At 40.8% G+C, this 23,327-nt stretch overlaps 1 protein-coding gene across 6 annotated transcripts; it reads right to left on the bottom strand.

Annotated features, from left to right (window-relative positions):
- Positions 1-635: 635 nt before the first annotated feature.
- On the bottom strand, positions 636-23,092 carry LOC138064468 (spindle and kinetochore-associated protein 1-like). Of its 6 annotated transcripts, none has more exons than XM_068927229.1 (8): positions 22,906-23,092; positions 22,415-22,544; positions 20,806-20,907; positions 19,440-19,564; positions 16,631-16,722; positions 14,236-14,373; positions 8,338-8,507; positions 636-2,487 (listed from the first exon to the last, which is right to left on the bottom strand). In XM_068927229.1, the coding sequence occupies exons 3-8, from the start codon at positions 20,891-20,893 to the stop codon at positions 2,339-2,341; spliced, it is 762 nt and encodes a 253-aa protein (XP_068783330.1). In that variant the 5' UTR covers positions 20,894-20,907; positions 22,415-22,544; positions 22,906-23,092; the 3' UTR covers positions 636-2,338. The 6 variants fall into 6 exon arrangements, with proteins under 6 accessions (XP_068783330.1, XP_068783333.1, XP_068783331.1 ...); XM_068927232.1 differs by having other exon boundaries at positions 22,415-22,520; positions 22,906-23,068; XM_068927230.1 differs by having other exon boundaries at positions 22,644-23,055.
- Between the last annotated feature and the right edge of the window lie 235 nt (positions 23,093-23,327).

Here is a 23,327-nt window from a genome sequence, read left to right as displayed (position 1 = left end):
AACGTAGAGCTGCAACACCTGTACGTGTCCTGTGTCTATTGCTACACAGGTACCACAGTCTTCCATGATCCAGAGAGCTCCTATTTTGAACAGTAGGAATGAAACATTTTGAGAAAAGCAATTTTTAAACAATCTGTGAGAAAGGTTCTCTGTTATCTTTCCTTGATGTAAATCAAGGCATTAGACAGCTCCTGTCTGTTAGGCTGGTTCTCCCAGACTATCACCTTGTCCATTACCAAGTTCCTTGTTAAGCCCTCCAGAACTCTCCTGGATACCTAGGCCTTTCCTTACTGCCAAACGTTCACTTACGCTCAGTCCTTCTTTGGCCGTACTCCCTCTTCCTGCTGCTTCTTCACACTTTTAAAGTTAAAGCATATAATCACACAGTAAATCCTTGAGGAAAAAAGGTCGACATACTGTAAATTATTGAAATGGCCCTGCATCTGTCACTCCTGCTACGTTCTCTAGTGACACCTAAGCAACAGGATCTCCACCTAGTGCAGGCTGGAGAGATGAGTCCGATGATCAAAGGAGAGCAGAAGAAAGGCAGAAGTTAGTTTGCTGGACAGTCTGGAGCATGTCCACAGGAAACTCCAGAAATATAAACACAAAATAAAGGGCAAGTCAGTGCAATTGCTTTATGAAGAGGTTTCTTTTTAATAAAGAGAAGGCCTCAAGTTCTGCATTAACAGTATGAAAGTCTAAAGAGTACAAAGAATATGAGGCACTTAGTTATCCATTCTTCTCTTCCTGCCAAACACATCTAAGGATTTTGGATGAAAAACAGTGGACAAAGCATGGAATGACTGCTGAGAGGAAAAAGACAACTTTTGACTACAAAGAGCGGACAATAGCATGCTCCTTCGCCTCTAGCTCCATTTCATAAGCAGCTTGTTCATCAGCTCACTTTAGCACAGGTCCTTCCTCAAACTTCAACTTCCAGTGCTTGAGGATGCCAAAAGCCATGGGCGCTTACCTTCTCGTTCTCACGCAGTTATGTACTGTGTAAGCAAGAGATTCTTTCTACAAGGCCACTATGGAATTGCCTACAGCACGTGAAACTGGGCAAAAAAAATAAAATGGACCTGATGACTTACAGATGCACATCTCCATAGCTTATTTGATGAAAATAAGCTTTGCAGAAAGCAACAGATGGATCAAACCGACAGCTACAGAAAACAATATTCAGATTTTTTACGACTTCTTATGCTGTGGGCTTATCTAAACGTGGAACATATTCCAGTACTATGCAGAGTAGAGACCATAGCTTGGATCTTGGTATCCCAGAGCAAAACTTAAATAAATCAAACAGGAATCCAGGTTTATTTAACACTTGCCAAAATCTCTTTACTGAGAAGGTTCAAAGTTCATTCAGGGTCTTTTGTTCAATAAATTGTCATCTTATTGCTGACAATGTACAACACAAAGTATTTCAGATGAGCTGGTGAGTATAACAACAGGTACACGCTTAAGGAAGAAAAAGACCATAACTTCTCTTGTCAAAATAATTTTGACTACTTGCAGAGTTGAAATCTACCACAATGATTCTACTCTAGAATTCACTACACTAACAGGTCCTCTGAAAGCAATCTTCTGTAACAAAAACTAGAGTTGACTTTCACTTTGAAAATACTGATCAAACATTTTTCACTTAAAATCCACTGCTCTACTGTTTCAATCCTATTGGGATAGGACTGAGCGAAGAATCTGGCTGCATGATGAAGTATGAAAAACACATGGCTGGCAGAACTACCAAACATCAGTCTGGAAATGTTTAGACTACCTCAGATCTTCCTGTTCAAGTGATGCAGGAAACTTTCTTCTTATCCTAATTGTATGTTTTGAAAAGACCAAGCAAGGGAAATCTGGAAATTGCCTTAAGGCATTGGGGGGGGGGGGGGGAGGAGAAGGAGAAGGGGGAATCAAATGCTTCCTTTGAGTAGCTACGCTGTTTTAAATACATTCTCCACCTCATACACACAAAAGAAACATTAACTTGCAGAGACTAACTTCTGAGTGCTGGCCTGAAAGTGATTAAACTGCCTGTAACCACAGGTGTGTCAATTGCATATCTGTTTTGAATCTGTAATTCACCAAAAGATGGTAGTTCCTCTCAAGTTTCCAGAATAAAAAACTCAAATACTTAGAGTCATGTGATATTTCTAATCCTAATTTAGAATAGATAATCTGAACAATTTTTGCTTTGCGCTTCTGCCTTAAAAAAAAAGTTGAATGGGAATGCCCCCACATACTGTCTCTCTGCAGACAACATAACATATCTGCATCTCAGAATACTTCAGCCCTCCATATCTCGGGTAAGAAGCGTCCAGAAAGCTTGCTAGCAGATGACGTAGCGGACAAGTCGTGAGCCACGGACTTCTCTCACTCTCTGGCAGTGGCGCAGGATATTGAGGATGCTATGAAAGCGCTTATCGACTTTCAGCAGAGTGAACTCCTTGATATCAGCCTCCACAATAAAGAATTCACCTGGAAAACAAATAGCGACCTTGATATAGGAATTATGTTGTAAGATACATTTAACATTTCAAAAGTAACAAGGCAATCTCTTTCCAATACTTCCATACACCAATGGGGGGGGGGGGGAAGTCAGCAACAGGATGGCCTCCCCACTACCTCAAGAACTTTGTCCTACACTAAGTTTGTCATCAAAAAGCAGGATTACCAATCTTTACTACATTAAGTGCAACTAACCTGCTCTGTCCACAGGCCCCATTCAGTGAGGCCAGTCTGTTGTAAGCTACGTCTACTAAAACCTCAAACAATCCATGCTCCTCTGCTGGGGCACAGAGCATGTGACAGTCCCAAATACCACCCAGGGCCAGCACTACAGAATCCAGACACAAGGCACTCCACAGGTGTACTGCAAGATGGGGAGAGTAGAAAGTAAGCAGACAGCACAGAAAGAGCCTTGACAAGCAACAGTCAGTGAACTTCGCTTTCAGGGCTTGCCCATACATATTCTACTCTTAGTAACACCCAAAGCACTGACCTGAGCAAAAGAATAGATGCTTAGGGTTTGCTTAAAGGTCATAGCACAACTTCAAAGGCAGCCACCACACTTCAGTGTTTTCATCACGGAACAAAGTTTAGTAGTAGCGTAACTTGAATCCCAGGTAATTGCTTGGCGGGTCTCTGAAATAGTGAGTGGCCTGATGATGTTCTCTCAGTAAACACTCAAGTTCTAGGATTGGTCCTTTGCAAACGAAAGGACAGAGCCCTACGTACATCAAAAGCTATGCAGCCTACCTTTCCCTTGAGTTCTATCTGATTTGGAGAACAATAACGCTTTGTTAATTAAGACAACGTAAGAAAAAATAAAAACTAGCCACTTGGAACAGCACCCTCTCTACGTCTGTTTAAGAAAATGGCATAGGAAGGTCTTCCATCAGAGCTGGCTGTCCCTCCATTTTTGCAGTTAATTGCTTCAAAAAGGAAATTCTCATTATCAAGTACTTATAAGAAATCAAGGCCTCAACTGGAGTTAGGGCATGTGAAATGCCTGCAACAGAATCCCAAGAGAAAGTCCCCACAAGCTAACAGTACATGCAAGAGGAAGGAGGGAGTTATTCCAAGTGCTCCATTCCTAATTTTACTATCTGATTTTATATTCAGTCTTCTTACACAATTCAGGAGAGGAAGTAATTATAGATCTAGTAAAATGACTGTACATTTAATACCTCCTGTAATATTACATAAGGTTTTAACCATGCGTCTTCACAAAACTGTAACAAAGAAAAGCAATCTGAAACTAGGGAACGTGTTAATTAAGGTACAAGAAAGAAACTCTCCTTAAAGATAATTGTATGTAAGTAGAAGGAAATAATGAATTCTTCCACAGGATCATGCTTCCCAGTCTTGGAAGAAATAAGTCAGAAAGGCTAAAGGTGCTTGGAAAAAGCAGAAGGATAACTTTCTTCCTCCTCCTTCTACCCTAGCAGTGCAGCAGAGGCAGCAGCATCCTAGATAAGATGGGGCATGCCTTGTTTCTAATAAGTTGAGAGAGAGAGAGAGAGAGCTTCCAGTTCAACACAGGAGAAAGGGGCTGATGCTAGCTGCAAAGCTGAAGCTGCCAAGAAGTTGGGGACTTTGTTTGCTTTGGCTTTTGCAAGTTTTGGAGGCTTTTTTTTTTTTTTTTTGAGTACAATATTATTAAATAGATTTGCCTATGTAAGCCTATTAAGTAAAACATTATTTTATCTTTAAATCTCATCTTGTGAGTCATCTAACAGGACACACACTCCATCTGAAGACGTGCCCAGGAATATGACAGTCTTTAAAACTGAGGTCCTAGAATGCCCATCACACATTCATGTAACTACAGTTGGATGAAGACTGTTTGTAACTTTCAGTAATAGGGCAACATACCGAAATGGTGCACTCCAACAGAGATCTGTTCCCAAAAAGGCAAGTTGCTGTAAGTATTAGGAACCCAGGGATACTCCACATATCAATTGCCTAATCTGCTCCATCTGGAGGAACATCAAAATGTCCTGAACCAACGCGGAATATGATTTATTCTAATGTTTTCCCAGAATTCAGGGCAGCAACATTCAGGATAACCAGGTGTCACAATCACAGAACAGCTGAGGTTGGAAGGGACCTCTGGAGATCATCTAGTCCAACCCCCCTGGCTCAAGCAGCGTCACCTAGAGCACATTGCCCAGGATCACCTCCAGGAGGGTTTCGAGTATCTCCAGCCAAGGAGACTCCACCACCTCTCTGGGCAACCTCTTCCAGTGCTCTGTCACCCTCACAGGAAAGAAGTTTTCCCTCGTGTTCAGACAGAACTTCCTGTGCTTCAGTTTCTGCCCGTTGCCTCTTGTCCTATTGCCAGGCATCACGGAGAAGAATCTGGCCCCATCCACTTGACATCCTCCCTTCAGATACTTATACACATGGATCAGATCCCCCTGCCTCAGTCTTCTCTGAACAGGCCCAGCTCCCTCAGCCTTTCCTCATAGGAGAGATGCTCCAGTCCCTTCATCATCTTAGTAGCCCTCCACTGGACTCGCTCCAGGAACTCCATGTCTCTCTTGCATTGGGCAGCCCAATACATTCACCAAGAAACCAAAGCTGGCTCAAGGGTTATAGTTTAGTTGGAAATAGTTACTTAGTATATGGAGTTGCTAACTAAACTAACTTACTAAATCACCTTACTCAGTGGGAAGCCACCCTGACAACCTAGACCGTGTCTTTTCTCATCTGGAAATCAGAGAAACAGGTCAGCTGGCAACCAGCTCAGTCCGAGGAACAGCGAGAAACCTAAGCACAGACACACTCACAATAGAAATTTAAGCAAACAAATCAATGATTGCATAACCTTATCCTGAAAAATGCAATGGATAAAGACATGTAATCATTTTGTGCTAGTCAAGTAAGAACCGTCTGACAGGCTGCCAGACCTCTCTCTAGACTTTCTAGATGATTAGTCACAAAAAAAGCAACCTCTCAGATGCCAAATGTCCTAGTTTCATAACTAGGAAACATAAACAAGAAAGTGAAGAATGGCTCTTAGGTACTTGAAGAAATTAAAAGCCTCAATAGTTCTCACATGCACAAAAACACTCTCCGACAGAAAATTCTCTAACTAGTTGTACCTTTCTCAAGCAGCTAGAACAGTGCTCTCATTGCAACTGATGCCACCAAGGATCACAATGCAGGCTGAGCAGCACCCCAAGCATAGGAAAGATGTTCTAGCATTTAACCTCTTCTATAGCCATTGGGTCAAACTCCTTACTATTGTCCCAAGGACAGTGACAGTCAAACCAAAAAAAATTACTGCAGGTTAACAATATTCAAAGCTGCATGAGAATGGCACCTAACAACTTGCAAGTAGACAAGTAACTTACAGACAAGTAAGTCTCACTGAAACAGAGCTCTTATGTCATTACCTTGGTGTCTCTCTCAGTTACTGCCCTTAGTAGGGGGGTACGTTCACTATGTACCGAAGGGTCACCCTTTGGCATGTTAGAACTCTGAGTCCAAAAATCATCCTGGGTCATTACAGCACTGAACACTGGTACTACACCTAAAGGTTGCCAGGACCATGGCTACGTGCTCCTTCAGCCCTGCCATTTTCATGGCTCTACAGACCAAACTGTTGAGATGTTCACATTTGTTTCTACCCAGGAATTCCTTCTGTGGTTTTGACCCATCTCTTCCTTCACTGTGGACTTCAATTTAATACTGTTATCAGAATCCAAAGTTCAACAACCTCTGAAACTGAAGCAAATATTTTAAGAAATAGACTGAAGCAAAACTTGCCTAGCAAATTCTACCCGAGCCCAAATCAGAAGCCAGTCACATGAAGTCATCTAGTTGTACACCTCTGGTATGGTTTTTGTTAAAGTCCTTTACAACACTGACTTTCATAGGACAAATTTGTCCTATAGCTCTCCAAATAAAATGTGCTAGGCACGCCCATATTCTCAGAACTCCCTCCCCACGGAGGAGCTACATTTAAAATCTAGGAGTTACTGATGTTGTCACGATACCGTAATATTTAGACAACCTCGGTCAGGGAAAATCCAAAGTAAAGAAAATAACGTTCTAGTATATATATCATCACACAACTCTTGGTATTCAGTGAAAAACTAAGGACATTCAGTTAAGAACAGAAATTGAGAAGCAGACAACAAAGCGACGTCAGAAAAGAGCTCTATTTCAGTGGGACTGAAGAGAGTTTGCTCAACACTATGTCCAAACTTGGAAACATAAGGGCGTTCTAAGGACATCTCCAAGCCAGGTATGTGTGGTACTCCCCTTCCAGGAATAGATTACATATATGTACTCAAAAGGAATGTCAAAAAGTAGATTCTAATATTAGAGGTCTACCATGCCACATATCTTCGGGAAAAAAAATCAACCTGTAAAATGTAACCAGCTTTATAAATTGCAATAGACAGACAATTTGGTGCGATTTTGCTCCCTTATGCTTCTAGAGACAAGAAAACATCAAGATACGCAGACAGCCCTGTCTCTTCCCCAAAGCCACTGCAGCATGGCTCATTACATTTCCCAACTTCAGATCAAGTTTGTAAATAGTTCATGTCCATTCCAGCTTAAAAACTGAAAACTCAGTTCATGTAGTTTGGTTATCAAGTTTATTCATTGCAATTTCAAATTCAGTCTTTGTGTATTCTAAATTTTTTCTACAACACACTATGAAAGTGATGTGCTTTCAGTCAAAATAAAGCGACGAAAGTCAGTTATGGGGAAACTATTCAGGCAAAATAATCATCCTTGTTCCTAAATTATATCACTTCACCCAGAAGCTCATAAACAGCGTCCAGTACAAGATCACATCATCTTGTCTCTGAAGAATGCAAATTCTGCAACAAGTACTAGATGAGCGAAATATTTGTCAAGAAGTAGCAAAGGAGTAGGAAAACAGTTGCAAGAACTATGAGCTCTTGCAGTGAGATTAAATGGTTATATAGCCAAGGCTCTTACATAGGAGGTCAGGCAGAAAGCCTATTGTCTTATTATAAACAGCTAGCTAGCACGAGCCTTTGATAAGCTACTGGGGCATTGTTGCAAGCACAGAACCCACGTCTTTATCTAGATATAAATATCCTGAGGGGCACTGGCCAGCATCAGTTTTCATTTCAAATTATTTGGGAAACAATGCTGATGTTTCAGGTAGCACTCTACCACTGTGATCCATTCCTCTGCTATCCGCTCAGGAGACAGGATGTTAAGCTAGTACATAAAGACAGGAATAAACTAGGCTCCTACTGTGACCATGGTGACTGGATTTTATACCGACTATCCAGTTCTCCATAGTAAATAGACCTTTATAGTCTTTGTGGTCTAGAATTCAATCTGCAGATAGACCTCATTTTTATTCTCTGTCATTTATTTCAAGGGAGAACCACTCTCTTCAGTCAGTGGAGCCAGAACGAAAGTTCATTGCTTCAGACTGCCAAAGCATTGTTGATCTCTCCACAGGGAAGAGCAACTCTTCAGGGCCAAGTTCAATATCGACTGTGGCATCCCGTGGTGGGAAGGGAGGGAAAAATCCTTGTAAAGTCTACAGGTTGTTTTGTGTTTTTCTGTTCCCCACCTGAGACTCAGTCACAGCAGGATTTCTAAAATTAAGACTGATGTTTTTAGGCACTCCCAAAATTTAGGCTTTTCTACCAACTTCCAGAATGCACTGATGGTCTGTTTTCCGAAAATGAGATGTTTCCAGTTGAACCATAAAATGAAAAGCACCTGCTCTCTTCAGTCATTTAAGCTCTTCTCGCGTAGTTTTATACTTGCACTGCAACATCCAAATGCTACGAGTTTGGTGCTAACAAGTGTAAAAGATACCTTTTGTATCCTTAGTTTCTTCTTCCAGGAATCTGTGGTAGAGATTTCTGACAGTGGCATTCATAGATTTCAGTGGCTGATGCAGGATCCTGTACTTGCTAACCACAGCCTTGTTCATGTCTTGAACCACCGCGTTAATTTGATCATATGTTAAACGACCTCTCATGTACCTAAGGAATAAATAAATAATCATTAACCAGAAAGTCTCAGAATTTAAGCACTATGTTGATTTTTCCCTTTAAGTCCTAACTGATCATGCTATTCCCAGGTAGAGGGCTGCTTCTGCTTTGTGTTAATAAATAAATACAGTAGTTCATTTCGTTCATTTTCTTTGATCACTTAATAACGTTGAAATAAAAAAGATAAAACCTAAACCAGGAAAATAAGACATCGGAATGTCAAATTAAATAGTAAAAATTAGAGAGCTTTAACTGCCAGAAGCAATTCAAAATGGAATAAAGGTTGTGGTTATAGCATACCACTTAAACGACTAAAGTAGAAAAATAAAAATAAAATAAAAAATAAAAATCAAGCAACTGCGCAAAGACTAAGGCAAAAGCCAATTTTAAAATTAAATGTTTCTGCCTAAGAGTGCAATTTGGTTCACATTATAATCTTAAAGAAGCTTTGTTTGCTCTTGCAGGCATATTTTTCCCCACTTTTACAGTGCAGCCCACCTAACTACACAGACGCAGAAGTTCTATAGTACCGCCATCCCTTTTTGAGCTCTCAGAGCATTTCATAACACTGATATCAAAAGAGTAAGATTTGCTGACAACAGCCTAGAGGTACAGGAAGCACAAGAAGATAAAAACAAAGTGATGTGGAAATACTAGAACAGTGGAATATTTGCAAGTAAGGCTATTTTGTATTGACAAATGTAAAGACACGTATTCCAGGAAAGGAAATAGACTGCAAAGTGACAAACTAGGAAGCAATTATATGGAAATGAAATCTGAAACTCAACTAACAGACAGTACAATACAAGATGAAACCCCGAAAATCACTGCAATAAAAGCCTAGGCTAACTTTGCATTTGAAGTAAAGCATCCGAACAATTTGTTTTGGTAATTTCTCAGATGTTATTGCATATTTTCCAATGACATATGTTTGGAACACATAGGACAAACAAACAGCATCAGGAAAAGCTCTGCATTCTGCCCTGCTGCAATGTTCCCATGAAGCAAATGCACTCATCCCTGCATGGCACTAAATTATTATCACAAAAGAAATGTAAGAAATACAATACAGAAAAACGGCAACAATCTTTTTTATTCTTCAGAACGTTAAATGCCTGTTACGTTGGTAAGCCGGAATAAACAAGGCTGCCACTCTCTTGTTAGAAAGACTTCTCTTTGATCTCTACAGTATAGAATAAAGCCTCCAAAAATTAGTCTACTCCTTTTAAACTCCACTGGCAGTGGAAAGCATTCTGCTGCTACCACTGTTTTCAAAAAAAGGGAAAATGGGGCCTTAGTGTTTTGTTACGGAGTTTACAATTATAGAGCATTCACATGCTAAAATGGATATTATATCACAGGTGCAGCAGAAAGCTAACATGCTTAGATCATTGAACAGGGGACTCCTGCACAGCATGCTGTCATGTTACCTAGACCTACCAATACAGGTCTCCCGGTAGCTTGGATATCTTTCCCTCATGTTCTAGTTCACATAACAATGGGAACAGAGAGGGAGGGAGAGGCTGAGCTGACTTTAAGCCTTCTTACCCTAACTCCTTTAGGCTGTTTTGAGGTATTATTCCAATATAAACCTAGTTTCACTATACAAAAGCAACTGCCTTACAGCTTCCACAATCCAACATACAGCAACCCTATCCCAAAGCATCATCTTCATTTCCAACTCTTCCAAAAGGATTTACAGTGAACAGCATCATCTGCCCCCTTCAGCTCCTCTATGAGGAAAATTTTCTCACAGTGGCATCCAGAGCTTTTAGAGTTTCTGTTGTAAAGAAAAGAAAAATAAAACAAAAAAAAGAAAATGTCTGTTCCTTTCTACACTGAGCTCTGATACACAACTACCTGGCAGCAAAGGTCAGCAGCATCCTAGGCTGCATTAAGAGCACAGGCAGCAGATCAAGAGAAGTGATTATCCCCCTCTACCCAGCACTCATTAGGCCACCTCTAGCTACTGCATCCAGTTTTGAGCCCTTGATACAAGACAGACATCGACAAACTGGACTGAGTTCACTGGAGGGCCACCAAAATGGTGAGAGGGCAGGAGCGCTTGCCCTGTGAGAAGACCCTGAGAGAAGGGGACTTCAGCCTGGAGAAGAGAAGGCTTCAGGGCAACCTAACAGCAGCCTGTCATTACCTACAAGAAGGTTAAGAAGATGGAGCCAGGCTGTTCACAGTGGTGCAGGGCAGGAGAACAAGAGGCAATGGGCATAAAGTGAAACAAGAGAAGTTCAGACCAGATATAAAGAAAAACTGTTTCACAGTGAGGACAGTCAAGCAAGGGAGCAGTTTGCCCAGAGAGGCTGCGCAGTCTCCATGCTTGGAAGTCTACAAGACGCAGGCTGTCAAAGCCCTAAGCAACCTAGTCTGACCCCATAACTGACGCTGCTCTGAGCGGGAGGTTGTTCTAGAGACCTCCTGAGGCCTTTTCAACCAGAATTATCTTATGATCACCATTCAGTCATTATAACAAACCAAGTTTGGCTGTTGTATTGGGTTCAGTACCAGTTTGCAAGTGCGTGGAATTATAAATATTCTATTGAGAAACGTGTTACAATTCTTTTTAAAAATTAATTTTTTCTATAGTCAGTCCATCAGCTGACTAAAAGCTGTAGGGCAATAAGACTGAAGAGATCAATGGACAAGAAATTCTTCCCTAATTTTCAAAGACTGAGTTTTTGCAATCAGATTAAAAATATGCAAAGAATATAAAGCACAAGTAGCTAATCAATTAAAAATTCAATATTCCAAAACAGAATGTGGATTGGCATTTTACAGCTAGCAACTAAAAGGAAGTGCTTGTTGTAGATTTTAAACTAGTCAGTCACTACTTAAAAAAAAAAAAAGAGTTCTGCACTGGATCTGTAAGAATTCCTGATATCAAAGCCATTGCTCTGATTTCTAACTGAATTGCCACCAAGTTATTTGTAGCCAGTCAGTCAGTTAAGGCCATTGTTTTCCCTGCTGTGGGAAACGCTGTGGTTTGTAGCTTGACTTTAATGGGAATCAGAAAATGCATGGCGATAGTAAAAATACCACAGGATCTTTAGCAACTACACACAAAAGCCAAGGGATATTTTACAGGATTAAACCTATTATCTTGTCTATGTGAATGTGGATGGCAACTCTTTCATCCTCAAGTGTTCTCCAAGTCAGTGGCGTGACCCTTACTTAAGCTTCTGCCTTATGTAGTGAACGCATGCTTCACAGTGTTTGCACAAAACTATGCTGCTTTAGCTGCACTCTAAGCTTCCTAAAAAGAAGCTAATCCCGACCTGAAGGTGCTGAGCTTGAACCAAGAAGTGAATCCCCCTGCAAATGCAGAACCTTCAGAACATGAGATACCTTGGAGAGTAGATCCATTCAAACAACTATGCAGACAGATCAATACTTAACACTGGATTACAAGTAAAGCTTAGCTTTCAGCTTTATTCATATTTTGATTAATTCAAAGTTGGAGGTGCAGCCATTTTTATATAAATACTCTACTCTGCATTCATAACAACGTTTCAAATAAAAGGAACACTGTCATGTAAAAGAAAAACTGTAAAGCAAGCATTTTAATTTGCCTCAGTTAACTGAGGCATCTACTGTGCAATATCTTTTCTCTTCCTGGTAAAAAAAAAAAAAAAAAAAAAAAAAAAAGATCTTCCTGAAACAGATTTGAAGGCTAAGATAACTTATAAATTTCTTATTGGGGGAGAATATTCTATCTGATCAAGGTACTTTCATATCTGCACCTAAACACAGCATGAACCTTTGTTAAATATCTGCTGCAGAGTTCTAACATATCAAGTCACAGCAGATTGTATGTTCCAGTTAATAATTTGGGGTAAATTCCTATCCACATTCAGCACAAAGCAGGTGAAAACCACCTAGATCTTTCCGTTAAAAAACTTCCCACAGCAGTGGTGGAAAGGCAGCTGGGGAATGAGATTTTTGCTGATGCAGAACCCACGATACCAAACTAGTAAGGGATTTAGACCCCTATGCAATTATATAGTTGTGCTTTATTAGTCTTTCAGATGAACTTAGCACGATAGCACAGGACCGTGCCATCACAATCACACAGCTTTGGGACCAGAGCTGCCAAAAAACGCAGTAGTATCCCTTCTTACTATTGCCAGCAGGTATAGAGAGATCCTACATCAGGACCAGTGCAGACTGACCTTGAGTACAAGGACACGAACCAAATTCTGATTCTTCTAGAAGAATATATTAGGCGTGAGAAAATTTGGGTTACAAACATTTGCTGCTTAGATTGCAAGCATAGTAGACTCCCTCAATCACATGTTACAACATCGCTAGACAACAGAAGATATTGGTAGATTAACAGATCTTCTTAAATTCATGCAGATCTCCCTCACAGCACAAACGTGCTTCTTCCTATTTACTTCTGAACAAAAATATTTCTATAGCACTATAAACACAAAGATGCAATCTTTCTATAAGCCAGTGATGAATAGAGTAGCATCCAATCAGCCCCTGTCCCCATTCCCCCCACCCACAACCACCACTTTTCACTTTCAAGGATAAGGAAACACTTGAAGAGGTTATCAAGGAAGATCATAGCCTTAAATGGAGCTTAAAACATTTGCCTGGAATAGTCTAGGTTTACTTTTCTTGCCTTAGCACAGACAAAGATCAAGAACCCCAATGCTTCAGCTTCACCTTACCGAAATTGTATTAGGAAAGAATAAAACAACACAAACACTGGAGGTGATGGGCAGAATAAAAATGCCAGGGGCATGCATTGTTAAGCAGCACCCAAAAGAATACTATTAGTTCAACATTCAGACCTCTTCATTTTAGGACTGAGCAATCAGTGGGAGAAAACGGACATTGCTCACCTGAAAACTCTGGAAGCTCTAGGAGCAGATAATTTGAAAGCTCCAAGTAAAACACACGCAGAAACACACACACACAAAAAACAAAGTCTTATTGAAATAAGAGTTGTCAGGGCAGACTGAACTCAGAGTCTAGGTAACAACTTAGTCTTAGGCATGAAAGGAATTTTCTCATTTTTGCAGAAATATTTGTCATTGCCCCGAAATCCCATTTAAGAAAGTTATTCCTACACAAAAGCCTTGAGCAAGGGTATTTATTAACCAGTTCCTGATGGTAAGGAGAAAGCCAGCTTCCTATTCCAGAAATTCAGAAGATTTCAGTGGGAGGTGGTTTTTGCTTTTAACAACTTTGATCTCCATCAAACAGACACCAATAGCCAAGTCAATTAAAACAGCATTTATCATTGTCCTTTGCCTTTCAAGCGTAGGCTCATCTCCCATTTTATTAATGTCCATTCTCGAAACAAAAAGTGAATCTAACTATTCGCTAATAGGTTTCTGTTCATAAAACTAAAGTGACTTTTGAGATAAGCAGTTTTGTTTTAACTGATTAGCTCCAATCTCCTCAGCACACGCATAGAAAAAGGACCTAGTCAGCTCTATCTGCTTCATTTTCAAGTTTCCTAGTATCGCAGAAGAACTATTTGGTGCTATCAGCCTGATATTTCATACTGTGGAACATTTAAAATTTCAAAACATTTCTTAGTTCCAAAACATTTCAAAACATAGTTTCAAAACATTTCTTAGTTCTTGTCTTTTAGTTCCACAGAAGTTTACCTTCCCAAATCTGTTTGCCTCCTCAAGTGGCATGACAGGGTCTAAGAAAAAAAAAAAAAAAAAAAATCACGCTTACTTACGCAGGAACACTTTCAAATTCTTCTGCAGTTATTAAGGCTGCTTCTTTAATAAATCTTGGCTCTTTTACAGATTTCTTTGCACGTTCAGGTTCTATGACTTTTGTTTGTTCTCCACATTTTACCGTTAGCCCAGTGATGCTGTAAGATGAATGAATATTAAGCGTATAAATAGCAGATAAGCAGTCAGGAGAATACCAATACGTTAGCAGGCCTGCTCGCTCACAGAGGTAAGTTCCAACCAGTCTGTTCGGCTGGATGAACGCAATTCATGATCTTTTCCGAAATAAAAATAGATAAATAAAGCCTACTCCCTTTCAAATTCTGTATTTTAGCCGACTTCATTACAGCTCTTCATTTCTCTGCTAGAAGGGCTGCTAGCAGGTAAACTGGAAGCAATCCAAACACAGTACAGAGCGGTTAAGAATTCAATGTACCGTTACATTTCACAGAACATGAGGCCTCACATTTTAATCAGATGAACCAGAGCATAGAGCTACAGTCTAGCAGGCAGATTTGAAATACTTCACAGCTCTGAAACAAGCTCAAATCTTGGGAAGCCCGACTCGTCCATTAATCTTTTGAAGCAAATAAACTCAACGCCATCCAGCAGGCTGCATGAGTCTCTTAGGCAAGATGCAAAAAACTACGGTATTTCCTGCTTTGAGTGATTATTACAACACTACTACTTATACATTTACCCTTCCTCCAAACCCCTCAGCTCAGGACCTTGAGCAAGAACTGTTCGCCAGTCACCCACCTAGCTGCTCTCCTACTCATTGGTAGCAGGATAGCAAAGAAAAGGATGCATTTGGCCAATGTCAATGTCACCTTGTTATCAAATACAAGGACATGACTGGGCTATAAAGTGCAACAGAAATAGTTTAATTATCAAGATGACATATTGCAAAAAAATGATATTCTTTGATCTAGCTTTACCACAAAAGAGATCTTTGTCTCACCCCTCAATAGATCCTACAGCACAAGACAGTGAACGGCACAGCAGTGCCCCATATATTCAGCTGAGTGCCTGGATTTGACATGTCACAGAATATTACGCCGCCAAACCCAGCATCCCACTTTCCATGGACCATGACTGCAGTGCACAAGGCAGCGAGCGGCACCTCGCTGAACTTCCCAGGTACCTGGTACATAACACAGAACGAAAGGGGAAGCTCTGTTCTGTGCCACACCACAATGCAGAACAATTCTGAAATCCAGGAAAGGAAATTAAAAAGAAATAAGACATCTCTAGACATATTTTAGAAGTTTGTCTCCCAAACTAAGGGTTCATGTCTAAAGGCATTCAGAAGATCACACACTCCTGGACGTGTCATCCTTTTGACCTTACCAGCTACGATCCAAGTTTTAATAAAAGTAATACTGCAACACATCAGAATGTTGCTATATACAATCTAAAAATTACAGTTAATTTTTCTCTTCTAAAACCTTGTTTCCACATCTTTAACCTTTTACTTTGCTGGAATAAGCTTGTAATGTTTTCAGCCTGAGGCTTGTCTGGCATTAGGAGAAAGACCAGGTTTGAAGCCAACAGGTTCAAGGCACATACTGGGAATGCTGAATTCAGATAGACTGATGCACTGCTTCCTGAAAAGCTGCAAGGGTTGAAACACGGGCTGGCATCTCCAGACTAATTAAAATCTGGAATGAGACCCTTGGGTATACACTCACATCTCTCAAAAATAAAAGGTGATTCCAGCAGGCCAGAGAAAGAGCTGACCGTTCTAGAAAAGCTCCTCACAATTATAATGTCTTAGAAGCTTTTTGATTACTAGAGAGTTATTCCGTTTCACATACTTGTGTTTTGTTCTCTCACTTCAGCTGCTTTATTCTGAACAGCTCTTTCAGTATGGCCCTCTCACAGCAGGGTAGGAGGTGGATGTCAGTGCTGGCTAAAATAAATTTCAGGCTGTGGGGTGGGGGAGGGGTGGGAAATGAAAAACACACAACCAGAATTCAAGTCCCTACACAAAGATGCTCCAGTTTGAGGATTTTTTGTTTGACGGTATTGGGAAGCGCTGTGTTGAAATTCGGTTCTAGTGAGTCCAGATTTGGATCACTAAGCCATCCAGAGAGAAGCAATGCTCAGACTTACAGAAGAACTAGCTTTCTACTATAATATCACAGCTGCCACTGGAAGCTCCCATCTGAACAAACTGCTATCTTACAAGTTTTACCTCAGGGATTTGACAGGACTGAGCACAAGCTCAGTATCTGGTAACGATCAGTCTGGAGCAAATTACAGTTCAATATATATTACAACACTGAGTCCCAAAAGTTCATAGCAAATACCCAATAAAAGGAGCAGAGCTGTACAGTGCTGCAGCTGTACACTGCCACCTTCAGCCTGCTTCCTCCACACTGAAGTATCACATACCAGCTCTGAGTTGGTTTAGGCAGATGGGGAGGAATATTTTCACAGAGGTGATGTGCTTCACTTTGATCTCTCTCAGCAGACTTCTGGAGCTCCTGAAATTAACGTTAAGACTTCAGAAATTTGAAGCTATTAAACGTAATGCAAGTGAAATCAGTTTACTATTAGGACAACGCTAGAATAATTCTTAATTGATTAAGAAATGTTGTTGCTCTCTCCCCGTCATCCCACTTCTTTAACTAATTTACCTAAGAGCAACTGGCAAAGTTAAGGGTGAGCAAACATGAACCTTTCTGTCCACGTCCTCAAAATGAGAAAAATTTAAGAGGGCAAGAAATAATCTTTAACAATATGCCCTAGCAGGTCTAGGCAGGGGAAGGGTTGTGAAAACGGTAGGAGGAAGAAATTCTTCCTTCAGGAAATTCACCTACATTCCCAAAATACAAACAGATAAATATTCTAATTGAATATATCGTTCCCATAGCTTTTGCATAGATCTAAAAACAGAACCACTCATTTAGACCCCCGTATTTATTATTATGAAGACACAGTATCAATGTGTAAATATTGAAAAGCACCGCTCTGGATTTCCCATTCAAGTCTTAAATGACTTATATGTCTACCAAACCAGGGAAAAGAAAGAACAACGTGAACTCTAAACTTAACGAACACCCACGACAATTTTTGTCCACTTTGCTGAACTTGTGGGCTATCTTGGTGCAAGCAGTTCTTTTGTCTTTTAGCACAAATGCAATGAAGTTCTCAGGCAGTGATTCTTTGTCATGTCTTATTCCCTTCTCTCATCACCTTCCCCATTTCTGAAGGAAAGTTCTGACAACACCATTATGTGGAAAGGACAGCTGCATACGAGGTAGGAGAATCAGCAGGCACAGCAAGCAAATGCCTTCTCCAAGACTTTATCATTCCAGGTGAGTAACACTACCTGCAATAAGTTTAGAGTTTTTATAGCTACTACCTGTGACACTCATCAGCTTTTCCCCGAAGAACAGAAAGGGTTTTCTCTTTGTTTGTTTTATAAACGTGCACTGTGCTGGAGAGCTGCTTAATAATTCCAGTAAGTCTGCCCCAAGTCCTAGTTTTATAAAAAGAATTATTTAGAAAGTTTCATGGGCTATTGTGATTTCTTTAGCCTTCTACTCCTATAACCACAGTGTCACCAATAGGTTCTGCAGAGCTATTCTGGGAAGCATCTCCTTATCATCTGTGCTGAAAAAGACAGACTTTGATCAGGAGGAAAAAGCAATATATCTATAGAGAAAGTGTTTCCTGATTCTCTCAAGGCTTCTGAATTACCATGTGCAGAACAGCAGAAGAAATAATTCTTTAAGAAGAGAGAATAGGAAGCTGCTCAGACGTCACATCTAAATGCAAGGTATTATAAAGATACCCAAATTTCGTAAACACAGAAAGCAGACGCCTGATCAGTGCTCTTCACTAGTAGTGTAGTTTCACAGGTTTTAAAAGAATTTGTTACTGTCCAGTAAAATGTAATCATACTTACTTTATCTTACAAAAGAGATGTGCTCCCATGAATCACCGATTCCGTCCAAGCTCACAAAGCATACTTGCAATTGCTTTAAGAGTTGTATGCAAGCCAAGTACAGTTTACTAGCAGAACGATATAAACTGCCACAAAGCAGCATACTACCAAAACATGTTTTTACAGGCTCCATTAGCCATGCCACACCTTAATCCTAAATCAGCAAATAATTTTTCCTAGACTGACAATGCTCAACATCTAGAAACGTTGCTGCTTATGTCATAGTATCATTTTCCCCAGAGTTCTACTACAGTTTTGTAGAGATAGTCATTTAACACTTTTGTTTCATTCTAATGTTTATCCTTCCACCTGGCAGCAGTCTCAAATGACATCCTCACTTCCAGAGGAAATGACTGCTTAAAGAAAAAAAATAAAAGCCATATTCTACTATCACTGCCAGCAACTCTTGTAAAGAAGATTTACTTTTCAATAACAAAGCTAACAGTAAGACATCCAAAAGTTGCTGGAGATACTACACTGGAAAAAGGGGAATAGTGTCACCCAGGAGTGTTTATACAATGAATCTATTTTATATCACCACCTAGTTCTGACTTGATGGCAGACGGCCATTGTCCCTTACCATCTCCAGATTTTTTATTTGCATGAGTTCACTACTTCCATGTAATTCTCTCCTACCAAGTTTGACTAACAGTGAAATTTAAGACAAGCAGATGCAACAGCGTTGTCATAACCAGAATTATAACCATTACAAAAGCACTAAAAGTTCCTAAAGGTCACCAGCATAGCCACTTATAACTGAACCCTCCAGCATGAATCAGGAGCACAGATTGTGGACAAGTTATTTTCATATATTGCTAACAATAGAATGGACAATAGCTGTCCACCGGAAGAAAATTCTGGGTGACCGAATTTAAATGAGCCCACAACATGCCAATTGAGTTCCGAGTTTGGTCTTAGTCATGTGGGCGATTCCGTACTCTTTCCATCACGTTAGCTCAGCAGGTTTCCTTCTGTAAAAGGATAAAATAACTCTAGAAAAGAGTTCCTCTTTTTACAAATAATGTTATTTCTGATCGGATTAGGAAAGAAATCTGATCCAAAGCCTACTGGCATGATTCGCAGTAACAGAGTACTCTGATCGTGACGTTGCTGTTGCAACCAAGACACCTTTTTACCTGTAAGCAGCCTCATGAATCCAAACATATCACTTTAGAGCTATAAAAGAACAACTAGGGACTCGTCAGAGATTTTTGAATCTTTCAATATTTTACAAACAGAAAAAAAGATTACTTTGAGCAAATTCTTCAACTTTTCTTGCTGTTGCACTTCCATTTCCATTTTGTTTAGGAGCTCATTTAAGAGAACCATCTCATGTCCTATTTTACAGAGCATAGATTTCAGTGATGGTTCTTGACCTGTCAAGGAGAGAGTGTTAAGCAAAAAAAAAAAAAAAAAAAATCCAAAGAGCCAAACCACCACCACTGCAAGAACAAAACCACATTTCCCTCCCCTCCCACAAACACTGATTACCCACAAACTCTACCCTTTCCAACCACCATATCTTCCCAGGAGAAGCAACAATATTCTCTGGTCAAACCATCAACTACCTGCTGCATACTGCCAACAGAGTTTAGAGCTGCTGCAGGAACAAAGGTTCCTCTCTGGCACGATCCTGAAAAGCACTAAGCCGTTTCTACAACTACCGCAGCTTGCGGATGGAGGGTTTTAAATGAAACCTGGCTCCCACAGCTGCTTGGCCTGGTGCACTCTGTTCTCCATCATAACCACCTTCTGCTCAGCAGAGCTAGAAAGGTACTGTCCTCTTCAGGGAGGATCCTCTTCAAGCGCGGGATTAGACCAGACGACCCTTTCAACCAACATTTCTATGATTCTATGTAATAGCTACTTGTGCCTAACAAAGGTTAAGAGATGAACCTAAAACATTTATATTAATTTCAGTACATCAATTTAATTAAAGTTTGTTACACACAAATAGTGTGTTGACATCACAACCAGGCAGTTCTGGAATGTTAAGAGAAAAGACCTCTGTATAAACCTCCATCCATTCTTTTGCATTTTTGTAATTAGGTTTAACATACTCACTAAGATACTTTTCTTCTGCCATCTGGAGCTTTTCCCACTAAGTGTACAAAACGTACAGTATATTAACCACCTGTTTCCAAGTCTCAGAGGAGCATCCTTTCTCTTAGTCCACGTTTGCTACTTGGTGCCTGTCTCTAGTTCCCTGATAATGTTCCCATTTTGCCATCCTTGCTCATTCCCACTAGTTTAGTTGATTTCCATATCACATTTCATTCCTTGTCTAATCAGAGCATTCCTATGTCCTGCAAGGATGTGCAGGGAAGACTGGCACCTTCCATCAACACTAAACTAAGGAGCAGTGTTGTCAAAATTACACAACTGATTTTTGGGAGGTAAAAAAAAAAAAAAAAAAAAGCACAGCCAAGATAAGAACAATGACTACTATTACTGAAAAATATCCCATAGCTCAGCACTACTACTAATAGCCCCTTGAGCTGGCCATTTATGTCTCCCTCCTGGAAAACCCATTGTTAAAATACATTTGCCTATCCAGGCACACTTCTCTCTGTATAAGAACACACCAAAACAAAATCTACTCTTAATTTCTTGTTACCTATGTTTCTTAATTGAAGAGTCTTTTTGATAGTTGAAATCTTCATGTTGATGTGCAAGCATAAGTCCTGCAGATCTAAAGAAGCCATATTCCTCTACTTTCCTGACGAGAAAAAATAAAAGAGAACGCAATAATTTAAAAAAAAAAAAAAAAAAAAGAGACCTGCATTGCAAACACTAAGCATACAAACAGGACCCTGATCTGTCAAAGAAGCAAACAGAAAACTTTACTTAGCTGAAGCTGTAAATGCAGTAACTACTATTTGCTTTACCAAATTGAAAACAGGACAAGAAACACAAAGTGATTGAGGCTAGACTACGCAAAGCGACATGTCCAAATCTGGTAGATAAATGAAGTCGAATATCAGTACAATGACCACCCCCCCCCCCCATGAACCTAGGTAAGCCTTTACTGCATCAAGGGGCTCACTACTGCAGGAGTCAGAAATTTACTGTAGTAAAGAAGAACTATATGATTTATATAAATCATTGCTATAAGGCTTTTTCAGAGATTGCATCAAATGATCAATATTTTAAAAACTTTTAAAGACATGTAACTAAAGGAAAAGGAAACGTGTACTTCCATACTAACATCTTACGAAAGATAGAAGCACAAAAAGTATTACTGTATGCCGGTCAGTCTTGTGGGACTATATTTTAGCTGTTAGAAAATAACTGAGGAAAAAGAAATGTTGAAATGCATCTTCCCCAACTGTGCTATAAGCCTGAGCTTAAAGGAGCTAATGTTATTAACAATTCTTATACATATAGGCCTTGTACAGGCCCCCTCTAGTGGTTAGCTGATGCCTAAAAATGAAGCTTTGCTTTGCTTTTATTTTGCTTTTAGTTTTAAAATACTACGAACCAGTATAAGCTTGCTAAATTAGTTACCAGCTAATTACCATATTTTCACGTGACACTTCTGCATTTCCAACATGTGGCATATGTTTCCACACTTCCAATTGTTTAGGGAAATCCAGAGAGAAAAATCCAGATTTTAAACACATACCTTAGTTAAAAATGAAGCAACTTACATATTGCAAAAACGTAGAAAGCAAATGCTGCCAAAAACATCTTATGAGTTACAGAAAAAACGTGCCCAAACCCAAGAAACGTTAGCTATCCTTCAAACACTTCACATTTATAACATAGCAATTACTTCAAAGCATCTCCCTACTCCACCAAGGAAAAATAAAAAGTAAATATGGAACTGGGCCTCTATGCCAGACCACTGCTAGTATTACAAGTAAAACAAAGGAGTTCTTTAACTCATTCTCATTCTTTGAAACTGCAAACATCAATTTCATTTTCCAGTTTGTCTAAAGCTTGCCTGAAGAATTCAGCCACACCATGCATATCGCACATAAGACCCTGTGACCCAAAACTACAGGGGGAATTTAGGGTAGCAGCAGGGTCAGAAGTGACAGCTAGCATGCCCATGGACCGGCACGCAGCCTGCACTGTCACAGGACCTCAAGCTTGCACAGTTTTGGGAAAAAAAGCAGCAGCTGCCGAGGCATTTTTATGGTGGGCCCTGTACTTGCAGAGCATTTCTTTATAATGCAAAATAACCCCAGTTGTCCGCCTTCAAGGATCAGCCCAAGACTCACCTGGCTTTTAAGCGGTAAACGGCTACGGTAACGATTCGGAGTTCTGCCCTCAGAGCCCTACGGGGGCAGGTTACGTCCTCTTTGCCTTTTCTCGTACTTCTAACCGCTAAAAGACGACAGAAGGTATATTCTATGACAATAAAGCAGAAAGGATTAAATACTTTCTCCAAATACTTCCAAAACAAAAAACGCTTCATTTGTTATTCCAAAACCCGCCCCAGGCACTTACTCTTGAAAAGTTAAGTCTTCGCAGGTACTCCTAACTACTTTTAAGACATTTGTTTCCAGAGGAAGCGTTTCCTCTTGAAAATCCTCTATCACACCCGCAATCTTACTGGCGATATCCCGCTTAACAGAAAAGTAGGGCAGACCAGTGCCTTTCACCTACTAGATGTGATCAAATAAGCTTTTTTTACAGCTGAATTTTGGCTTAAACTCTCACCCGACACAAGTAGTATCCCCCTCCCCCCCCGCCCCAGCCACGCTCTCACCACGGCAGCGACCGCGGCCCCCCCCCCGCTCGCTCGCTAGAGGCGGTGAAGGAAACTCGCTCGCCCGCCCGGCCTCGGCCCCGCCGCTCTCAACCGCCGCCCCGCTCAAACCCGCCGCGCGCTCGGCCGGCCGTTAAACCCGTCTCGCGCGGCGCATGCGCAGAAGGCCGCGGCGCGGCAGCGGCGCGAGCGGTGGGCGGGAAGCGGGCGGCGCTGAGGCGAGTGAGGCGGCGCTGAGGCGAAGCGGGGGGGCGGCTGCGGCGACGCCTCCTGGGCGAGGGCGGGTGGACGGCTGCGGCGGCGTCACCCGGTTCCCCCTCACCCTCCCTCAGCCGGCCCTTTCCGTGCCGCCGCGGCAGTGCGGTAAATCCATATGACCTTTAAGAACTAAACAAGCTGCCGACGCTCTGGTGCAGGACGGC

The sequence above is a fragment of the Struthio camelus genome, chromosome Z, assembly GCF_040807025.1.
Source record: "Struthio camelus isolate bStrCam1 chromosome Z, bStrCam1.hap1, whole genome shotgun sequence".
NCBI lineage: Eukaryota > Metazoa > Chordata > Aves > Struthioniformes > Struthionidae > Struthio > Struthio camelus.
The sequence above is the reverse complement of the archived record's forward strand: the minus strand, read 5'-3'. Positions and strand labels throughout refer to the sequence as shown.

Excerpts from the sequence above, each read along its gene's own strand:
- LOC138064468 (XM_068927229.1), bottom strand. The coding sequence starts at position 20,893 with ATGGCTTCTTTAGATCTGCAGGACTTATGCTTGCACATCAACATGAAG. Across the intron at positions 19,565-20,805 it reads TCTTCAATTAAGAAACATAG|GTCAAGAACCATCACTGAAA; the intron begins GTAACAAGAAAT and ends TCTCCTTGACAG. Across the intron at positions 14,374-16,630 it reads CCTAAACCAACTCAGAGCTG|CATCACTGGGCTAACGGTAA; the intron begins GTATGTGATACT and ends TTCATCTTACAG.